The 17,174-nt window shown below is 32.9% G+C and overlaps 2 protein-coding genes across 9 annotated transcripts; both read right to left on the reverse strand.

Moving 5' to 3' along the window:
- Positions 1-779: 779 nt before the first annotated feature.
- LOC107931050 (histone deacetylase 15) lies at positions 780-10,366 on the reverse strand. 6 transcript variants are annotated; one of them, XM_016862830.2, is made up of 18 exons: positions 10,171-10,366; positions 9,083-9,362; positions 8,788-8,967; positions 8,577-8,691; positions 7,348-7,424; positions 6,798-6,873; positions 6,268-6,332; positions 6,043-6,098; positions 5,408-5,531; positions 5,162-5,287; positions 4,989-5,039; positions 4,406-4,474; positions 3,833-3,941; positions 2,636-2,715; positions 2,208-2,290; positions 2,080-2,125; positions 1,343-1,514; positions 780-1,163 (listed from the first exon to the last, which is right to left on the reverse strand). In XM_016862830.2, the coding sequence occupies exons 2-18, from the start codon at positions 9,284-9,286 to the stop codon at positions 1,057-1,059; spliced, it is 1,740 nt and encodes a 579-aa protein (XP_016718319.1). In that variant the 5' UTR covers positions 9,287-9,362; positions 10,171-10,366; the 3' UTR covers positions 780-1,056. The 6 variants fall into 6 exon arrangements, with proteins under 6 accessions (XP_016718319.1, XP_016718320.1, XP_016718324.1 ...); XM_016862831.2 differs by having other exon boundaries at positions 9,098-9,362; positions 10,171-10,328; XM_016862835.2 differs by having other exon boundaries at positions 9,098-9,270; positions 10,171-10,326.
- Positions 10,367-11,321: 955 nt separating this feature from the next.
- On the reverse strand, positions 11,322-16,490 carry LOC107930950 (uncharacterized). Of its 3 annotated transcripts, none has more exons than XR_001693092.2 (12): positions 16,170-16,490; positions 15,980-16,077; positions 15,708-15,794; positions 15,423-15,591; positions 14,756-15,268; positions 14,532-14,680; positions 14,246-14,443; positions 14,079-14,169; positions 13,785-13,986; positions 13,462-13,572; positions 12,890-13,003; positions 11,322-11,631 (listed from the first exon to the last, which is right to left on the reverse strand). XR_001693092.2 is itself a non-coding variant. In XM_016862723.2 (12 exons), exons 1-12 carry the CDS (start codon positions 16,383-16,385, stop codon positions 11,616-11,618), a joined length of 1,947 nt encoding a protein of 648 aa, XP_016718212.2. In that variant the 5' UTR covers positions 16,386-16,490; the 3' UTR covers positions 11,322-11,615. The 3 variants fall into 3 exon arrangements, 2 of the variants coding, with proteins under 2 accessions (XP_016718212.2, XP_040939738.1); XM_016862723.2 differs by having other exon boundaries at positions 12,890-12,986; XM_041083804.1 differs by lacking the exon at positions 15,708-15,794 and having other exon boundaries at positions 12,890-12,986; positions 16,170-16,484.
- Positions 16,491-17,174: the final 684 nt, after the last annotated feature.

The following is a 17,174-nucleotide window of genomic DNA, read 5'->3' on the forward strand; positions in this document are numbered from 1 at the left end:
TAATATTGTACCATAGTATCATCTGAAAATTGAAAAAATCTTTATAATCTAATAAATAAAAAAATTTATAAATTATATAAAAAAAAATTTAATTTTTAAGTGATGTGACAATCTCAAAGTACAACATCATCGTACCTTTATAAAATCTAAATTCACAACCAAATTAGAAAAAGATGCTAAATTCCAAAACTAGCATAGACCAAAAAAATTTTATGTACCAAGATGAAAAAAAATTATCAAATTCAAAAACTAAATATTACTTTATCTCAACAAAAAAATATACTAATATCATACATAAACCTAATTTGAACCCAACCTATAAACACCTCTAAATAAAATCTATGCAATAAATACTTATATTATTTCAATTTTTTTTCATCTAATTCATCATCCCTCATTACAATAATATTTTCGTTCCTTAAATGCAAAACTAATAGTCAAAATTTAACTAATAATCATCGATTGAATGATAAAAAAATTATATTCAAATTTTTAATTAAAAAATTGAAATCAATGTCGAATCCAATCATTGAACTGCTTTAAAGTATATTATTTTTAACACTAATCTTATTATAAATTCGTATCATATTTACTCTTTTTGATACAATACTTAAAACTACTCATAATCCTTCCTCAATTCTTAAGTAAAAAGATAATGCACTTCAACACATTCAAACTTATGTCCTACAATGGTAAATAAGAAAATAATACACTTCAACACATTCAAACTCACGTCCTCCTACATTGGTAATAATATATTGTAAATAGCTTCATGAATATAGTAGGAAAAAAAAGGGCAAATGTTCATTTACGACATTTAATTTGGATATAGTATCTCAAAAGCTTTAGCCTTAGGATAACATATGTTGCATATGTTGTTCCATAAAGTCCACTAAAACACTTCCATAAAGTCCGTAAAGTCTTTCAACACTAAACCCTAAATCCGAAAATATTTATCTAGATTTCTTGTCCGTGATATAACTTGTCTATAATGCACAGTTACACGACAAAAAGGGATGGAATGAGGATAAAGTCTCAAAATTTTGAGCACTGCTTTCATTTTAGATGAAAATGTCCTGTAAGGATATGAAACAATAGTTGTTTTCTGCCCCACCTCCACCATAATGGTGGCTCGAACACCCGTCTCCGTTTAACTTGTTTATCTGCAATAAAGAAACAAGTAATTAATGGAAAATAATACGAAACCAACCTCGCACTATGTGATAAGTTCGAATCCGAGAAAATGGGAACAAAGACAAAAGAAACCCTCTTGCATGCATGCCTTTAGTTCTAATTACAAGGACGGCTGGACTATGAGAGAAGTTCAAGAACAGTTCCTTACGTTTCTTCTCCACAGAATACATTGCCCGTTGCAACTGCAGTTTTTCGAAGCTTGAACTTAGATTTGGCCAGTACTTCATCTGAATCTTCAGGACTTCCAACACCGTAAGCAGGCCGGCTTTAGAAGGAATGATGTTCTCTAGTTCACACTCGCAACTTCCACCCAAAAGTACCTTTTTTTTTTCCATTGGAAAGAAAAAAGAGGCCATGTAAGGACGTATTGCATTATACGACTTAAGTTTTAGCTCGCGATGATGGGTAAGGCAGAAATGAACTGTGCACCATAAGCTAAAATTTTGTAAAAGTACCAGGTGTATATCAAATTTTGCCCCATTTATTCAAAAAATAAACAAATTGGTCCATGTATGTTAAATTAAAGAGCAAACTAATTCTTTTTGTTAAAAATTTCATCAAATTCTACTGTTAAAAACAGACATGGCTAACAGAATAATCAGACCTTTGCACATAGTGTGCTATGTTTTCCTCAAGCTAGCATACAAGGATTGACTTTAACAGTAGAAATGGATGAAATTTTTAGCAACTAAACCCATTTGCTCTTTGATCTAATGTACAATAACTAATTTGGCAGTTTATTAATAGAGGGGACAAAATGCAATTCAACTCTTAGTACAAAGGTCTCTATAGTACTTTTACCGTTAAAATTTTTAACTAGCTCATCCTCACAAAATTAATTGAGTACCATAAGTTAATGTCTGCTCCTTTTGTGTCTATTTATACCTTAATCACTGCAGTAGCAGAAGATGATATCGAACGGAGGTTGTAGCTGCCAAAATGAAAAAGTCGATGAAAAGCCAAATTAAATGATTATCTGGACTGTACCAAACAGCAGAGAATAAACCACAAACCCGCCCTCAAGTACAACTAGCAACTTTCCACCCGAGAGGGTACTCAACATGTGTGTCATCTGTGTATAACCAGCAGGAGTCACCTGTAATGGGAAAAAAAAGTGACCATCATTATGCATCGCAAGGAGCACAAAAAACAAACCCATTTTACAAAATTAAAATTCTTACCCATTTTACAAAATTAAAAGTCTTACTCCATTTGATAAGTTTATAATAATTAGGAAATAACAAAATCAAGATGCATTTGCACGAGGAGATATGTTCTCTGAATGCAGCCAATCAATCATTTTAATGGAAGTATACCGCCAAAGATTTGAGGTAATAAAAACCTACTTTTCTAAAAAGTTCTCTTGATATATATATAATAAGGTTCTTGATTATATCAGAACAAAATAATAGCAGAACAAAATAACGGAAACGAAACTTACATCGCAGCATCCTAAAGGATCACCACGAGCAGCATCAAATCCAGCTGATATTATAGTAAAGTCTGGAGCAAACTTGGAAGCTGCAATTAGGAGTAATCGGATTAAAGCAAAGAAATCAGACATCAACTAATGCAGGTTGTTTGATTTCGAACTGGTGACCAAGAACAAAATATACCGATATAGAAATAGGATACTAACAAAAGGGATTAAAGACACAAATTCAGCCACTTTGGCTGATTTTCAAGCAATAAGAAATATGCCTTAGAGGTAGAGTCCTCTATTCTCTCTTAAAAAACAGTACATCGAGAAGCTATTATTTAGCAGCTTGTAGAAATCCTTTACAGTTCACAAAGTTAATAATCCTATTCATCTTAACAAATATAGATTTAAATGATTCTTTCCCAATACAACGCATTGTTCTCAAATTCACAAAGCATATAATTGATCTAATTCTTAACTAATAAGGCTTGGGAATTCCACACCTAGAAATTTCATCTTGATCTAAACAATGTACTTTGAAATAGATGAATGAAAATGATACATATATATACACACGTATATATTTTTTGAAAATGAAAATTTGAATGGGGTAGGCTTGGTTTGGTCATGCTAGATTCAAGCTGTTTTGGGTTCGGACCATTTCGAATTTAAATTCAAGTCATTTTCGTGTTTTATTTAAGATTTCGAGTGTTCAGTTGGTTTCAAGTTGGGGTTTTTGAGGGTTCTGGCAGTTTTAGAGGTTCAAGGAGTTTAGTATAAGTCACAGGCAACCGCAAACTAGCCTTGAAGCATAAAGGTAAAAGTACCATGCAGATTCATGTACTAGGGGTTAGACTGCATCCCCCCCCCCCTCTCTCTATTCAAAAAATGAGCTAATTAGTCCTTGTACATTAGACCGAAGAACCTCAGATTGGCATACAAGGATCAGTTTTTAACCGTAGAAATGGATGGAATTTTTAACAAAATGATTAATTTGCTCTTTAATATAACATACAATAACTAATTTTCCCATTTTTTGAGTAGAGGGGACAAAATACAATCTGACTCCTAGAACAAAGACCTCTATGGTTTTCTTACTGAAGCATAAACTGTTTCACTATTTTGTATGGCAAAGATTGATGAAATGCATCATATCCCATATTCCTCTTGCAAACTACAGTTGAAATGCAAAGATATTTCTGAATAAGAAATAACAACCTATTGGAAGCACAACGTGTTGAAATGCAAAAATGTAATCATTATCTCCAACTCCACCACGACTCCATGGAATATTCACGCAATATCCTTCTGCACCTTTGGTACCAACCTACAAAATCAAATTGAAAAAAAGAAACATATGGTGCATCGATTACCAAAGATACAAAAATGAATGGCTAAATGCTCAATTCAAGATCTAACTTTAGATCCAATTCACAATTACAGTAACAAACATCAATCCCTTTGTGTCCTAAGGACCTGATGAAGAAGAAAACTACAGAACCAACATCCAATTTGGACTAACTCCAGTATTCCCAATTATTTATGAGATAACTGGTGGAATTGAAATTACAGAATTATCTTAGTTTAATATTACAAATATTAATGCTAAAAATCACATCAACCAGCCCCTCAGAGTCCCAAGGGGATAATATGCAGTTGATATTACGATATAAACCCATCTTTTTTACCGTCTATATCTCCCTTTCTTCTCTGGTCTATTTCAAGGTGAGATGCTAAATTCCAAATCAATATGTAGCAACGCAAAACTTGGATAAATAAATAGTCAAGTACCTCAAAAGCTGACCCAGTACCAGGGTAGAACTTTCCTCCTTCATGTCTATGTAAGGATATGTACAATACCTACAAAGAGGTACAAGATATTGGTCAGAACATAGGCCTCCAGCACACTCAAGGGCAGAGGGGGCAGCAATGGCTTTGCCCCCCCCCCCCCAAAAAAAAGAAAAAAAGAAAAATTGCTTATATAGTCCCTTTAGTTTTTAGGAAATCACAAGTTAGTACAATGGTAAAATTGTACTTTCCCCCCCCCAAAAAAAATTATTCATTTTCGCCCCACCCCAAAAGAAATAATTTCTTGATTCAACCTTGAGCACACCCCCACCCCCACCCCCCCCCAAAAAAAAAGAAAAAAAAAGGTGTGAAGATATGCATAATAAACCAAAACCAACGAAAGAAGAAAAGCAAGGATTTGGTTGGTTAGTGCAGCCTCATATGTGTTTTTTCGTTCTTACCATAAACTCAGGTCAAAAGCAACATAGCCAAACCAATTACCCAGCAACAAATTTACCAGAAATGAATAGCATTAAAAAGTTGATCAATGTGTTGCAAGTATAACTTTACGGTTAAGAAAGCTCACCGATTTATTTTGGTCAAATATCTCTTGCGTACCATTTCCATGATGAACATCCTGAAATAGTGAATGGAGAGCCATTAACTCAATATTTTGATGCCCCTACGCCTTCGTTTTGCCTTAACTTCAGAATAATCCAAATTTCCCTTTAAGCACCAAGAGAAGTTAAAGTAACTTACCCAATCAACAATGAGCACCTTCTTCGCCCCTGCAGCCTGTGCTGCTAATGCAGCAACTGCTGCATTGTTGTGGAGGCAGAACCCCATCGCTTGTGTGACACCAGCATGATGGCCAGGTGGTCGAACCTGTATCAGAAGTGAAATGCAGATTATGAGAGATAAGCAGTCATTGCATCTAGAGCATAGTATAGGTTGGTCATAATCTTTAAACATATTAAACAGAATACTAGTAAAACTCATACATACCAGAGCAAATCCATTTCTTACGCGTCCAGAAAATATAGCTGAAGCAAGATCTGCACATAAACCAGCAGCAAGTCTAGCAGCATGTGCTGAATGCTCATTAGCATACGTGTCAGGAGTAAAATAACTGCCAGTAAAAAACAACCCACCAATTCAGATTGTGTTTCATTTTAGCATCACTCGAGAAATTGAAATAAAGCCTAATAGATTTTGACACACAACACATACATTGATACCCTATCACTTCAGTGGCGTATCTTGGCATTAAATTTTGGGGGATTCAAACTAAAATTTTAAAATATTTCGAGGGTTTTAAAGAGAATTTTCAAAAATTTTGGAGTTTTAATAAAATTTTACAACAGCTTTTGAAGAGTCTAATTGAAATTTTTTAAAATTTTTGGGAGGCCTAATTAAAATATTTTGGGTATAATTAAAATTTACAAAAACTTTGGGTCTTAATGACCGTCCGGCTTTTCTATCACTCCCACACTCCTCAGGGAAGTGCTTTCAAGCCACCCGTAAAAGGAAGATAATTGAAGAAAGAGCAAAAAAGTTATTTTTTCTACAAAGATAATACAAGTACTTCACAATTTCTATGCATGGATACATTTGGAGTAGGAAAAGACAAATGATATAACCTAGAAAACATTTGGCGGGTAAGTTCAACAACTTCAATATGCTCCGAGGAATGGACCTAAAGATTCCAAAAATAAAAACAAAAAGGCTTCAAAGATGGTCCTTTCAGTAAATAAATAAACAGACAATCGGAAAAAGCAAATCAAACAAAATAGCTAATTACATCAACAAAAGTAAAATGATAGAATAGATGGAGCCATATCTCCAAGATAAAGAATGGCCCTCACCATTTGAAGCTCCTCCAGAGTGATTTCTCTAGCAGGAATTGGGCAGCACTTTCCAGGGAATATACCTGTATATGTCAAAAATTTCCATTTAATTGTTACAGACAAATCAAAAGCCTGCATATTAATTTAAAAAAGAAGCATGAGACCAAAATACCGGTAAAAGTACCATGAAGGTCCCTGTACTAGGAGCCAGATTGCTTTCTGCTCCCTTTACTCAAAAAATAAGCAAATTAGTCACTGTATATTAGATTAAAGAGCAAACTAGTCCTTTCAATTAAAAGTTTCATCCTTTTCTACTCTTAAAAAATAGCATCGCTAACAGAATAATTAGATAGGCGTGCCATGTCTACCTCATTCTAATATACAGGGACCAGTTTTTAATAGTAGAAATTGATGAAATTTTTAACAGGATTCGTTTTCTCTTTGATCTAACGTGCAGGGACTAATTTGCCCATTTTTTAAACAAAGGGGGCAAAATGCAATCTAACTCCTAGAACAAGGCCCTCCATAATACTTTTACCCCTAAATACCAGCAGCAGAAAGGCTAGCAGCAATAGCTCGAAGACGATCTGGTCTTTCTGGATGTGGATGTGATTTTATTTCTACCTATACCACCAAGCAAGCACCAGATACAAAAGTGCAAAAAGAGTTAAGACACAAGTCCCACATAAGTAACAATATAAGAAGCAACCACAGGTTCATCATAAAGTTGTTTTTGCAGATAATTAATTATTTTAGTTCGACAATAAAGTGAATCTTTTTCTCATGATTTGAGGTTATAATTTCTATGATAACTGCATGATACTTGATCAAATACAACCACCAAAAGGGACCCCCCCAAAAAAAAAAAGTATCAACCCCTCGTCAAAACTTTGAAGAGCAATATAGAAGCAGCGCAACAAAAAAACTTTGCAAGCAAACAAACAGACAGATTACGTTAACTTATAAAACTTCTACCACAATTCATACTCATATATTCAAATCCAATACATCAATCTTATCATGAAATGGTGTCAAACCACCATAAAATGTCATTCAAGTGGAAGATTCCAGGGAAGCATGTAGAATACAGTGGCATACCTCTGAGTGAAGCAACATTCTTTCATCAAAACCAACTGCCGTAGAACAGTTTGAAGCTGAAGCCTCAGACCAAATTTCTGCATCAAGAAGTGTAAACAGATTAGGATCACAAAAATCCCATGCCTATAATAGCTCTCCTGATCCTATCACGGGAAGTATTTTAAAGTTTCAGATTGTAGAAGAATGGTATAATTCAATAGAGAGAGAAATTCCCAAGACTAGGATCTCTCAGTTGATATGGTGTATCTACAAGCAAAATATTTTACCAGACCAATGTTTTCTTGCTAGGGTTGTTTACTAATGAGGCAAATGTAATTCAGGATTCAGGCCAAAAAAAGAATATAGAAGTAAAAGTCAACATAAAAAACTAAATTAGAGTAAATTAGAACGTTTCTACTGGTTAAAAGTGTGATAACAAGAGGCAAGTTAGCAATAATACATAGTAATGGCAGAAGCACCTTCACATTAAAAGAAAATACTTAAATACATTAATAAATAAGCAAATAACAAATTAAAAAAGAATTCTATCAACCCCATTTAAAAGAATGATTCAGATGCCAACATATAATTAAGGTTGAAATGAAAACCTAAATTGTTACATCGTCTAAATACAGCCAAATAGAAAGTAAAATTTAAGGAAACATTCCAATTCTCCAGAACTTAATTGATATCTTAAATCCACTTCTTTTTTTTTTTAAAAAAAAAGCCAAAAAAAGAAAGTTGCTCCCCACTTAATGACAATCCCATCCTGTTTTTAAACTTGATAACCATAATTTTGACCATACATAAAATGCATAATAAGAACTTGAACAGCATAAAACAGCAAGATAATTAAATATAGGGCACTTTAAAAAAATAATAAATAAGTTCACCGTGTAACAAAAATACTTAAATATGTTTATGGCATAAGATATTGTATGTTATTATAGCACAACCTCCACAACCTTTTCAATGCTGTCGCATATGATTATAACCGATTGGCCATTAATGCATTCCAATGTACCAGAAAGACCATCGTGAAAACACAAAGCCAAAAACCACCAAAATGACAATAGATTCAAGAACTATACTAAAGGTACTGACTTGGTTGTATATCAAGTGCGGAAGACAAATTTTGTTAGTAGATTTAAAAAACAAAATAAGACTGGAAAAGAAAAGAAACCATCAAAATGTAGGGCAGTCCTATCGCCTCTTGGACAGAAGAAAAAGAAGGGCAACAATGTGGTTACCTTTCTCACTTCCTGTGGCTTCTGATTCAACCTGAATAAGTTCTACCTCAGGTGAGAAAGTAGACGCATAAAATCCATGCCTTAGGATGCCAGATTCTTTATGTTCCCCACAAATCTTGCATAGATTCCAGAAATCACATAGAAGATTTAGAACAAAGCATACCAAAAGAAGGGCATGGAATAGTATCAAGAATAAGAAATAAAAGTGTACATCACAGAGGAAAACATCATCAAGGTTGACCATCGTGCAGTTGGTACAAAACCACTTCAAAATCTCTATGTGCTTTTGTACAGGCTCCCAATCACTGTCATCCTCATCATCCTCATCAAATGCATCTTGATTGTTGTACATATCCTGAAAAGTCAATTCTTTTGGCAGCCTCACCTTTTTCTGCATACAAACCCCAAAACAAATTTAACACATTAGAAGCAGCATAAATAAGAACCAACATCCATAGCAACTCTATTCATTGAAATTAAAGAATTCCTAAAAGTGTGCTGCTTACAGATGCATCGTCAACCTGTGTGTCTTCGTTTATATTGGCAGCCATATCTCGATCAGATGTTCCTATGTCCCCTTTGGCATCGGAGCTATCATGACGAGAAGCTGATGCATGCTCATCAGATCCTAAATGTTTCCTTTTAAAGCTTTCATTGCTCTTAGTCCCCCCATTTGTCACACAACTCACTTGAACTGTTTCAGAAACCATATTGTTTTCAGAGTTCAATGGAGATTTCTGCCAGAATCATAACTTTATTTAAACCCGAATCATCTGCCAATGAAATCTATTTAAAAAGAAAAAATAAAACCCAACAAATTCAGTTAGTACCAAGTATAAGGGACGGCTGAGGAGAGCAAAAATTTGAAATTTGAAAGGGGGAAAATAACAAGATAAAAACTTTTCATATTTGGCAAAATAAACAGTAGAAAGAAGGAAATAAAAACACAATTTTCAAAGATATCAAGCAAAGAAAAGGCAAACAATAAGTCAGGATTTTACATTTTTTTTTTCAAATAATTAAAAAACTGTGCATAAGAAGCTAATACTACACATCACAATCTACCTACAGATATCAATTAAAATAGGTGCAAAAATGATAAAATCTGAGCAAACCATTTTTAGTCATAAGCTATATACAGTTATACACACACTAAACGTCAAACAAAATATAGAAATGAAGCATAAAAGAAGAAAGATATTTAAGTCAAATTTAACTTTTTTTCACTCTGCAAGTTGAGCATAGAAACAGAGTTTTTTTTTTTAAGTCAGCTATAAATAAATTTTCAAAAAAAGAAAAAAACGAAAACCCACCAAAATATTCAAAAAAAAGTAAAAACCCATATAGTAATTCATAAGAATAAAATTAAAAAATAAATAAAACGTCAAATTGGATTTCTAAAGCTATATTGCAGCTAGAAGGGTAGCACCAAGCGAGATTAAATTTAAAAAAAAAAACTGACCTGTATAAATCTATATGTATACAGCTCGTTTTCTAAAACAATTTTTTTTCAAAAAAAAAGGTCTTGAAGAAAAATAAAGAGCTGATAAAAATAATTGCAGATAAAATAAATACATAATTTCAAATTTTTAACCTGGCTAGGGCAACCCGTGGAGGGTCTCGGAACGTAAATTCGGTATTTTTGAGGGAGGAGAGAAGGTAGCGACTAAAATATAGCTGTTTTCTTTTTCTTTCTTTTTGTTTTTTAAAAATTTGGGGATTTTCGATGAGCAACTCTTTCCACTAAAGTCCTCAATAAGTCGTTAGATTTGAGCTTATTACCCGCTCCTATTCTATGGGTTTTTTTTTTGTCGCCGCGGTTATTTGAATGATTTTTCAGTTTGGTCCTTCATCTGTGGGCGAAAATTATTTTTTAGAAAAATTTCTTTACGGTACCAAAAAAGGAAGAAAATATTATTTTTTTTCAAAAAAGCTGCCAGAGCCAACTAGATTTGTCCAATAAATTTAAAAATTTATCCTAATTTAAATCAGATTTAGATAAAAATTTATCTTTGAACAGGTTCAACTTGACTCATATTTAAATAAATTTAAAAATATTTTTTATTTAAATTTAATTATAAAATTATATGTTTTTTATTATTCTATTTTTTAAACAAAAATATAAAATTTTTTTACAAAACTTCGACTCAATTTATAAACACCTCTAAAATCAACTTACACAAAATTTGCTTACGAGGGTTAGCCATAAAGCATGTTTCAATACTTAAATTTATAAAGTAATTTAAGTATTGTATTGTTAGAAATTTTGGTGTATTTCGATCACTTTAATATATTTCAATATTGGTTTATATTAATATATATTAGTTGATATAAATTTTTAATATTTTAAATTTGTCTTAACCATTTTTATATTTGTATATTTACATTGAAAAGACAAGATAAATTAATTAATACTTTTAAAGCTTATGTTTATACTTATGTAATTTCAATATATTTGCATGTATATTGCTGTATATTTGATTAAAAATATAAAACAGATTATGTATGCAAAAAATATTTTTAAAAATTGATTCTAATCTTACTACTATGATAACTAATCTCTCCACCCCACCGATCAAAATAGACCTTTTATCTCGTTATTAATAAAAAATTATTAATATCTTTTGTTATTTAATACCCAATTTTGTAACTCGTATTCTTCAAAGCTAAACTTTTGGCCTTTTGATGATTCCCATTTTATTTAAACACTAGTGAAACAAATTTCATTCAACAAATACATAGACGTATATGACAATTCTCTGTAAGGCCGTTCCATTCCCTCTGTTGAGAAAGTTTATGAGATAAAACCACAACATATCATATTTAGTTTCTTGAGTGACATACACAGAACAAATATAGGATACAAACATGGCTCATTAAGGGGCAACATTTAAGGAGAAAACTGACCTCAACATTGGTAATTTGGTACACAAAGTGACTTGCTCTCCTTAAGAGTTTTGAGGCTATATAGATAGATTAAAACACTATGCAGTAACTACAGTATTTTTCTTGAAACTATAAGGGGGCATATTGCTTTGCTTATTTCCTTTGCATCCTGCAAAAACAAAATGACCAAAGTTGAAATTATGAAAGTTCTTTTGATTGCTTGAATTTACCATTAAGAAGCACCAGCACTCCATTGATGAAATCAATGCGCAGTAATAAGTAAAGAGATCCCGTTTTCTTAACCAATCAAGAATAGCAACTAGGAAAAAATGTTGCTAACAAGTATTTACAAGGAGTTAATATAACTTTTAGTCCCTGAACATAACAATTAGATCCCACTTTGGTACATGAATTTAACAACTAGGTACATTTTGGTCCTTGAACACCAAAATGGACCTAGTTGCCAAGTTCAAGTATCAAAATGGACCAAAAAAAAAAGTATAAGTACCAAAGTGGACCTGATTGTCAAGCTCAAGGACTAAAAAGTTATATTAACCCTATACAAAGTTCTCTTCTTTATAGTTGCTAGTTGAGGACATATCACTTCAACCTCCCTCTCTAACAACTTAAGTATCAAGCAATGTCTATCATTAGCCAGGAAAAAAATCTAACAATGAAACTTGATCTTGGCCAGGTGGTTCAAGGTGAATTACCTGAGAGGTCCCTTTATAATAGGGACCTGATTAAATTAGTTCCTCTAATATTAAATGAATCAATTTAATCTATATACTACTAAAAAAAGTCAAATAAGGCCTAATTAGAATTAAGTTAACATTTACTATTTAACAAAGTTTATATTTTTAAAGTTTTCATGATTCCGTAAATGAAATCTTTTTATTAGAATTAAACTAAAATTGAAAAATAATAATTTAAGAGATTTTAAACAGTGAATGTTAACTCTATTACAATTTCGACTTTATTTGATTCTTTTTAATAGTATGATGACTAAATTGATCCATTTAACAATAAAGGACAAATTTGATGCAATCCCTCTAATACAGGGAACCTTTAGATACTTTAACCGGTGGTTCAACCATACACCATAACAAACCCTCAGCTAGTGGAGTTCCTGAAGAGCAGGGTTCCATACACCATAACAAACCCTAACAATGGCATAAGATGCAATTCTGCACATGAAATATGCACAGCAGTATTATCCTAAGTACATGTCTGAGCCTCCCTAAAACTTCATCAGCTATAGGCAAATAGATAGCATTAGGATAAATTGAAATTGGTCTCATTTCGGATTTAGTTATAAAGGTTTCAGCATATCTATATTTACAGCCTTCAAGCATTCATATTTCTTTGATCAAAGTCTAAAGGACAAATTTTCCAAAAGAGGCGGGCAGATAGTCAGCTTTCGATACCTGAAAGATGAAATATATTTCTCAACGATTGGTTTTTGTTCGGTGCTGTAGGTGTACCATTTTTCTTTAGCTGCAACTAGATCACTGCCCTCAATATCTGCACATTAGTGGAAACTAATAAAATGGCAATTTGGTTGATAAGTGGTAAAAGTACCATGAAGACCCCTATATTAAAGTCGGATTGTATTTTGCTCCCTCTATTTAAAAAAAGGGTAAATTAGTCCTTGTACATTAAATCAAAGAGCAAATGAGCCTTCTGTTAAAAATTCCATCCAATTTTATTGTTAAAAACTGATCCCTACATCAACATGAGATACATCTGACACCACATTTCACTTTCTAATTATTCCATCAACCGTGCCAATTTTTGACAATACAAATAGATGAAACTTTAACAAAAAAAAAAAAAAACTATTTTGCTTTCTGATTTAATGTAAAAGGACTAATTTGCTCATTTTTTGAGTAAAAGAGGCAAAATGCAATCTAACTCCTAATACAAAAACCTCTGTGATACTTTTACCATTAATAAGTTGATAAAATGCAAATTTTGGAAATTGAGTATATGAACAAACCTTGAAGTAAAACATCTGTTTCACTAGAGTAGCTTCTCAATTTCCAGAATCTGTGACCATGGCCATCCCAAAATATTGGCTCTGATCTAACAGGATTTAACGGCTCGTCCTCTTCAAGCATCAATTGCAAAGCAAAATGTTAGTTGAACATAAGAACAAAGTTCCATTTGTGCAACCATACAAAAAGTACTAAGGCAATGCTCAAATGGTATAAATTAAGTATAGGTAAAGATCAGTATTTTATGATCAATTTCAAGGTGCTGAGATATGAATTGCTCCATTGACCAAATGATGGTGAAATTGCAACAAGTCATTGAACATACCCTCGTCGACCACTGTCTCAGACACTTCCAGTGTACTTGCAAGAGTACGGGCCACTTCAAGAGTTTGAGCCACTTCTGACTTTATTCTCGAAAGAAGCTCTTCATTTTCTGAAATGGAAAGAGGTGCACCATTTCTCATGAGAATAGCTTTGGCTATCTCATCCTGCAACTTCTTCTTCATCTCTTTTTCAAGGTTTCTCTCCTACACAGAATTAGGACAAGACAAGCTGTGTCATCACATTAACATTAACACTACCACTAACTCGATCTCAGTTGCCATATTCATGTCATTACCTTCTCCCTCTGTGAAAGAAGTTTCTCTTTTGCTTTCTTTTGTCTTTCAACAAATTTCAAATTTTGTTTATCGATCCAGCTTCTAAAATCTCTGAAAGAAGTGCGACTTTTTTTATTCATACACTTCCATATGAATCTAAAATAAAAAATACAAACACAAGCCTTACGTGGTGCTGAGAGCTTCATCACATAGAAAATTTAAGACTTTGAGCTTTTTAGAGGAATTTAATCGCTCATATTTATCACCACCTACATCTAAACAATCCAACAATGGCTGCTTTAATGGATATTGAGAATCATTTATGTATTCTACAAGAACTTTCACCCATGATTTTTCACTTAAGTTCTTATTTAAGCAAGGATACCTGCATAAAGATTTAGTTCAAATGATTGATATACGATTTAAAAAAAAGTAACTGAACGTTTATAACAATCTAGTTAAAACAAGCATACTCTTTTCCTAAATCCTTTTGCATCATGGATAGCAGTAGAATGTGGAACTGCACAATTGAAGGATGACGTAATTTGTGCTTGCGTTTACTTTTTCCAGTAAATAACTCTTTAAGTAACAGCTGAGACTGTCCTTTCTTCATATTGAGAACCTATATCAACCAATAAACAAATTAGAAACCTTACTCTATTAGGATTTATGCTGAATAAACAGATGACAAGTTTACCTCTCCAAAAACTTCACAAAATTCTAGAAATTGTAAGGCATGGCCAACATCCTCGACAGGCAAGTCAATGCCATCGATATGGTTTAATGATGTGCCTTGAGGCAATACAATTTCAGCATCAGAAGTTTCGTTTTTGGCTTTTATATTTTTCTTCTTAAGATTTGGAGACCTACAAATCGGCTTGTTCTTCACTACAGGGTCTGCATTGTTTAGCACTTCATCTTCTCCATGATCACACTTCATAGGCGCCTTCATGTCAATTAGTTGGATAGCAGTAATCATGTCATTAATCACTTTGCCTTCGTTCGACACCTTCATGGAGATCTTAGGCTTTTTAGGACTAATCTTTTGGAGATCATTGCCTTCGGAGACAATTTCCTTACCGTTCTTGCTGCATTTCATCAACTTGGTATTACTAGTTACATCCCTTTTGTCATTGGCTCGTATCAAACCATTAGGCTCTTTACAACTGCTTTCCTTTCTGCTATTACCAGTTCCCTTAACTTCAGAATCCTGTTAGAAAATTTTAATGAACACTCGTCGATAAGTAGAACCGTCTTATTTTTGGAAACTCAACAAGGATCAAGCATTCATCATATCCTTGATCATTCTATCATAAAAACATATATACTCTAAACACAAACAAGGATTTTAATGGCAAACAAACCTCATCTTCTGCAGCTTTTCGCTTTTTGGAAGACACAGCTACATCAACAGGCTCTTGAGAACCCGATTTTTCGGAATCCTTAAGATGCAACATATCTGAAACTGAGGCGAACCCATTTGCCTTTGCTGCATGTACAAGTACACCAGTAGGCTGGTGACCTCGTTTCTTCCTACAAGATTCAAAATTCCCCCATTTTAGATTACCCACAAAGAAAAAAAAAACAAACAGTAAGCAAGTATTTGCAATTGATTATATATCAATGTTCTAAAAACCATATGGACTGACATGCAGAAACTACAGTTGCAAATTCCTCTACATCTTGGACAAGTCCAATCATTCAACAAAGCCACCTCCTCAGCCTTTTCCCCATATCTGATAAAAAAACAAAAAAAAAAGCTAATCGTACTTCAAAGACAAGATAGAAACACCCTGATTGTTAGATCTATAACATGATATGATCTAAAGATTTTAAAAAAAAAGCACGTTGACAATGGGATTTTTGTCTGCTAGAGAGTAAGATCCAGTAAAGTAGCTAAAAATGTAAGGGAAAAAAAAACCTGTTCAAGAGACATTTGTGACAAAAATGGATGGTACATTGCTTCCCATTAATCTTTGTCTTGCAAGAAGCTGCAAAATCCACTGTTTTTTGCCTACACTGCAATCATTTTTTACTCCAAATATTTCAACAAAACGTAATTTTCCCAAGCAAAAGCAACAAAAACTTTATTAAAAAAAAAAAACAGCTACCTGGTGACAAGTCTTGCCGTTCTGAGAATCATAGATTCGACCATGGATGAGTCGAACTCCAGGGGAACTGTTACGACGACGTTTTGGACTGAGTTGTGGTGGTGGTGGGTCAGTTGAGTAAGCTGAGTCAGTAGGCCGAGTTGTCTCGATGTTGGCGTTGTTGCTCTTCTTGTTCTTATTCTTCTTCTTTGATGGTGGAGAAGGAGAAACAGCCATTGCTTAAAGCTTTTTTCTTTTTTTCAATGCGAAATTGAAGATCGCGAAGTCTTTTTTTATGTGTTAAAATTATGTACTTAAAAAATAATTCGATTACTGTTTGCATCTTCGTTTCATTATGCTTTTAAATTTATTTATTTATTATTGTTTGGATTGGGCGTTTTCTTTAGTAATTATTATTTTTTGTTTTTAGTGTTTAGAGAAATAATAAATAAATATTTGTTTGTTTGTAATTAATATTTATTTTCTTTTGGGATCCGGCGGGAAGAGAAAATTAATGGAGGGAATACCTGAGTGGGCTTGTTTTGGGAAAGGGCCCATCTATATTTTACTTTTTTTGTAAATTGACCCTTAAACTATATTTCAATTTCTAGATTAGTCCTTAAAGTTTTTTGTCAGAATTTGTCATTAAATTATCAATTATCCAAAATAGATATCAGCCAATGTGAATTAGACACGTGGTATATTTTAGGTGAAATGAGATGAATTTGATAGTTTAAAAATCACTTTTGATTAAAAAAATTAAGGATCAATTTGAAAATTAAGGTATACTCTAGGGTCTATTTATTAATAAATCCTTTTTGTTTGAAGGCTTGGTTGTCTCGAGGAACAAACATAATCACCTAAAAGATTTAAAAATAAAATAGGGATTTAGGGGATAGTGGGTTTCAATAGTTTCGATCACTGATAGATGAATCGTTTGATTCTCATTGGTTTATGTTAACAAAACATTAACAAAGTTTAATAATTTACTCAGTTCATTAATGTGAATTAGTTTATTGATTATTT

This window comes from Gossypium hirsutum, chromosome A12, assembly GCF_007990345.1.
Source record: "Gossypium hirsutum isolate 1008001.06 chromosome A12, Gossypium_hirsutum_v2.1, whole genome shotgun sequence".
Classification (NCBI taxonomy): domain Eukaryota; kingdom Viridiplantae; phylum Streptophyta; class Magnoliopsida; order Malvales; family Malvaceae; genus Gossypium; species Gossypium hirsutum.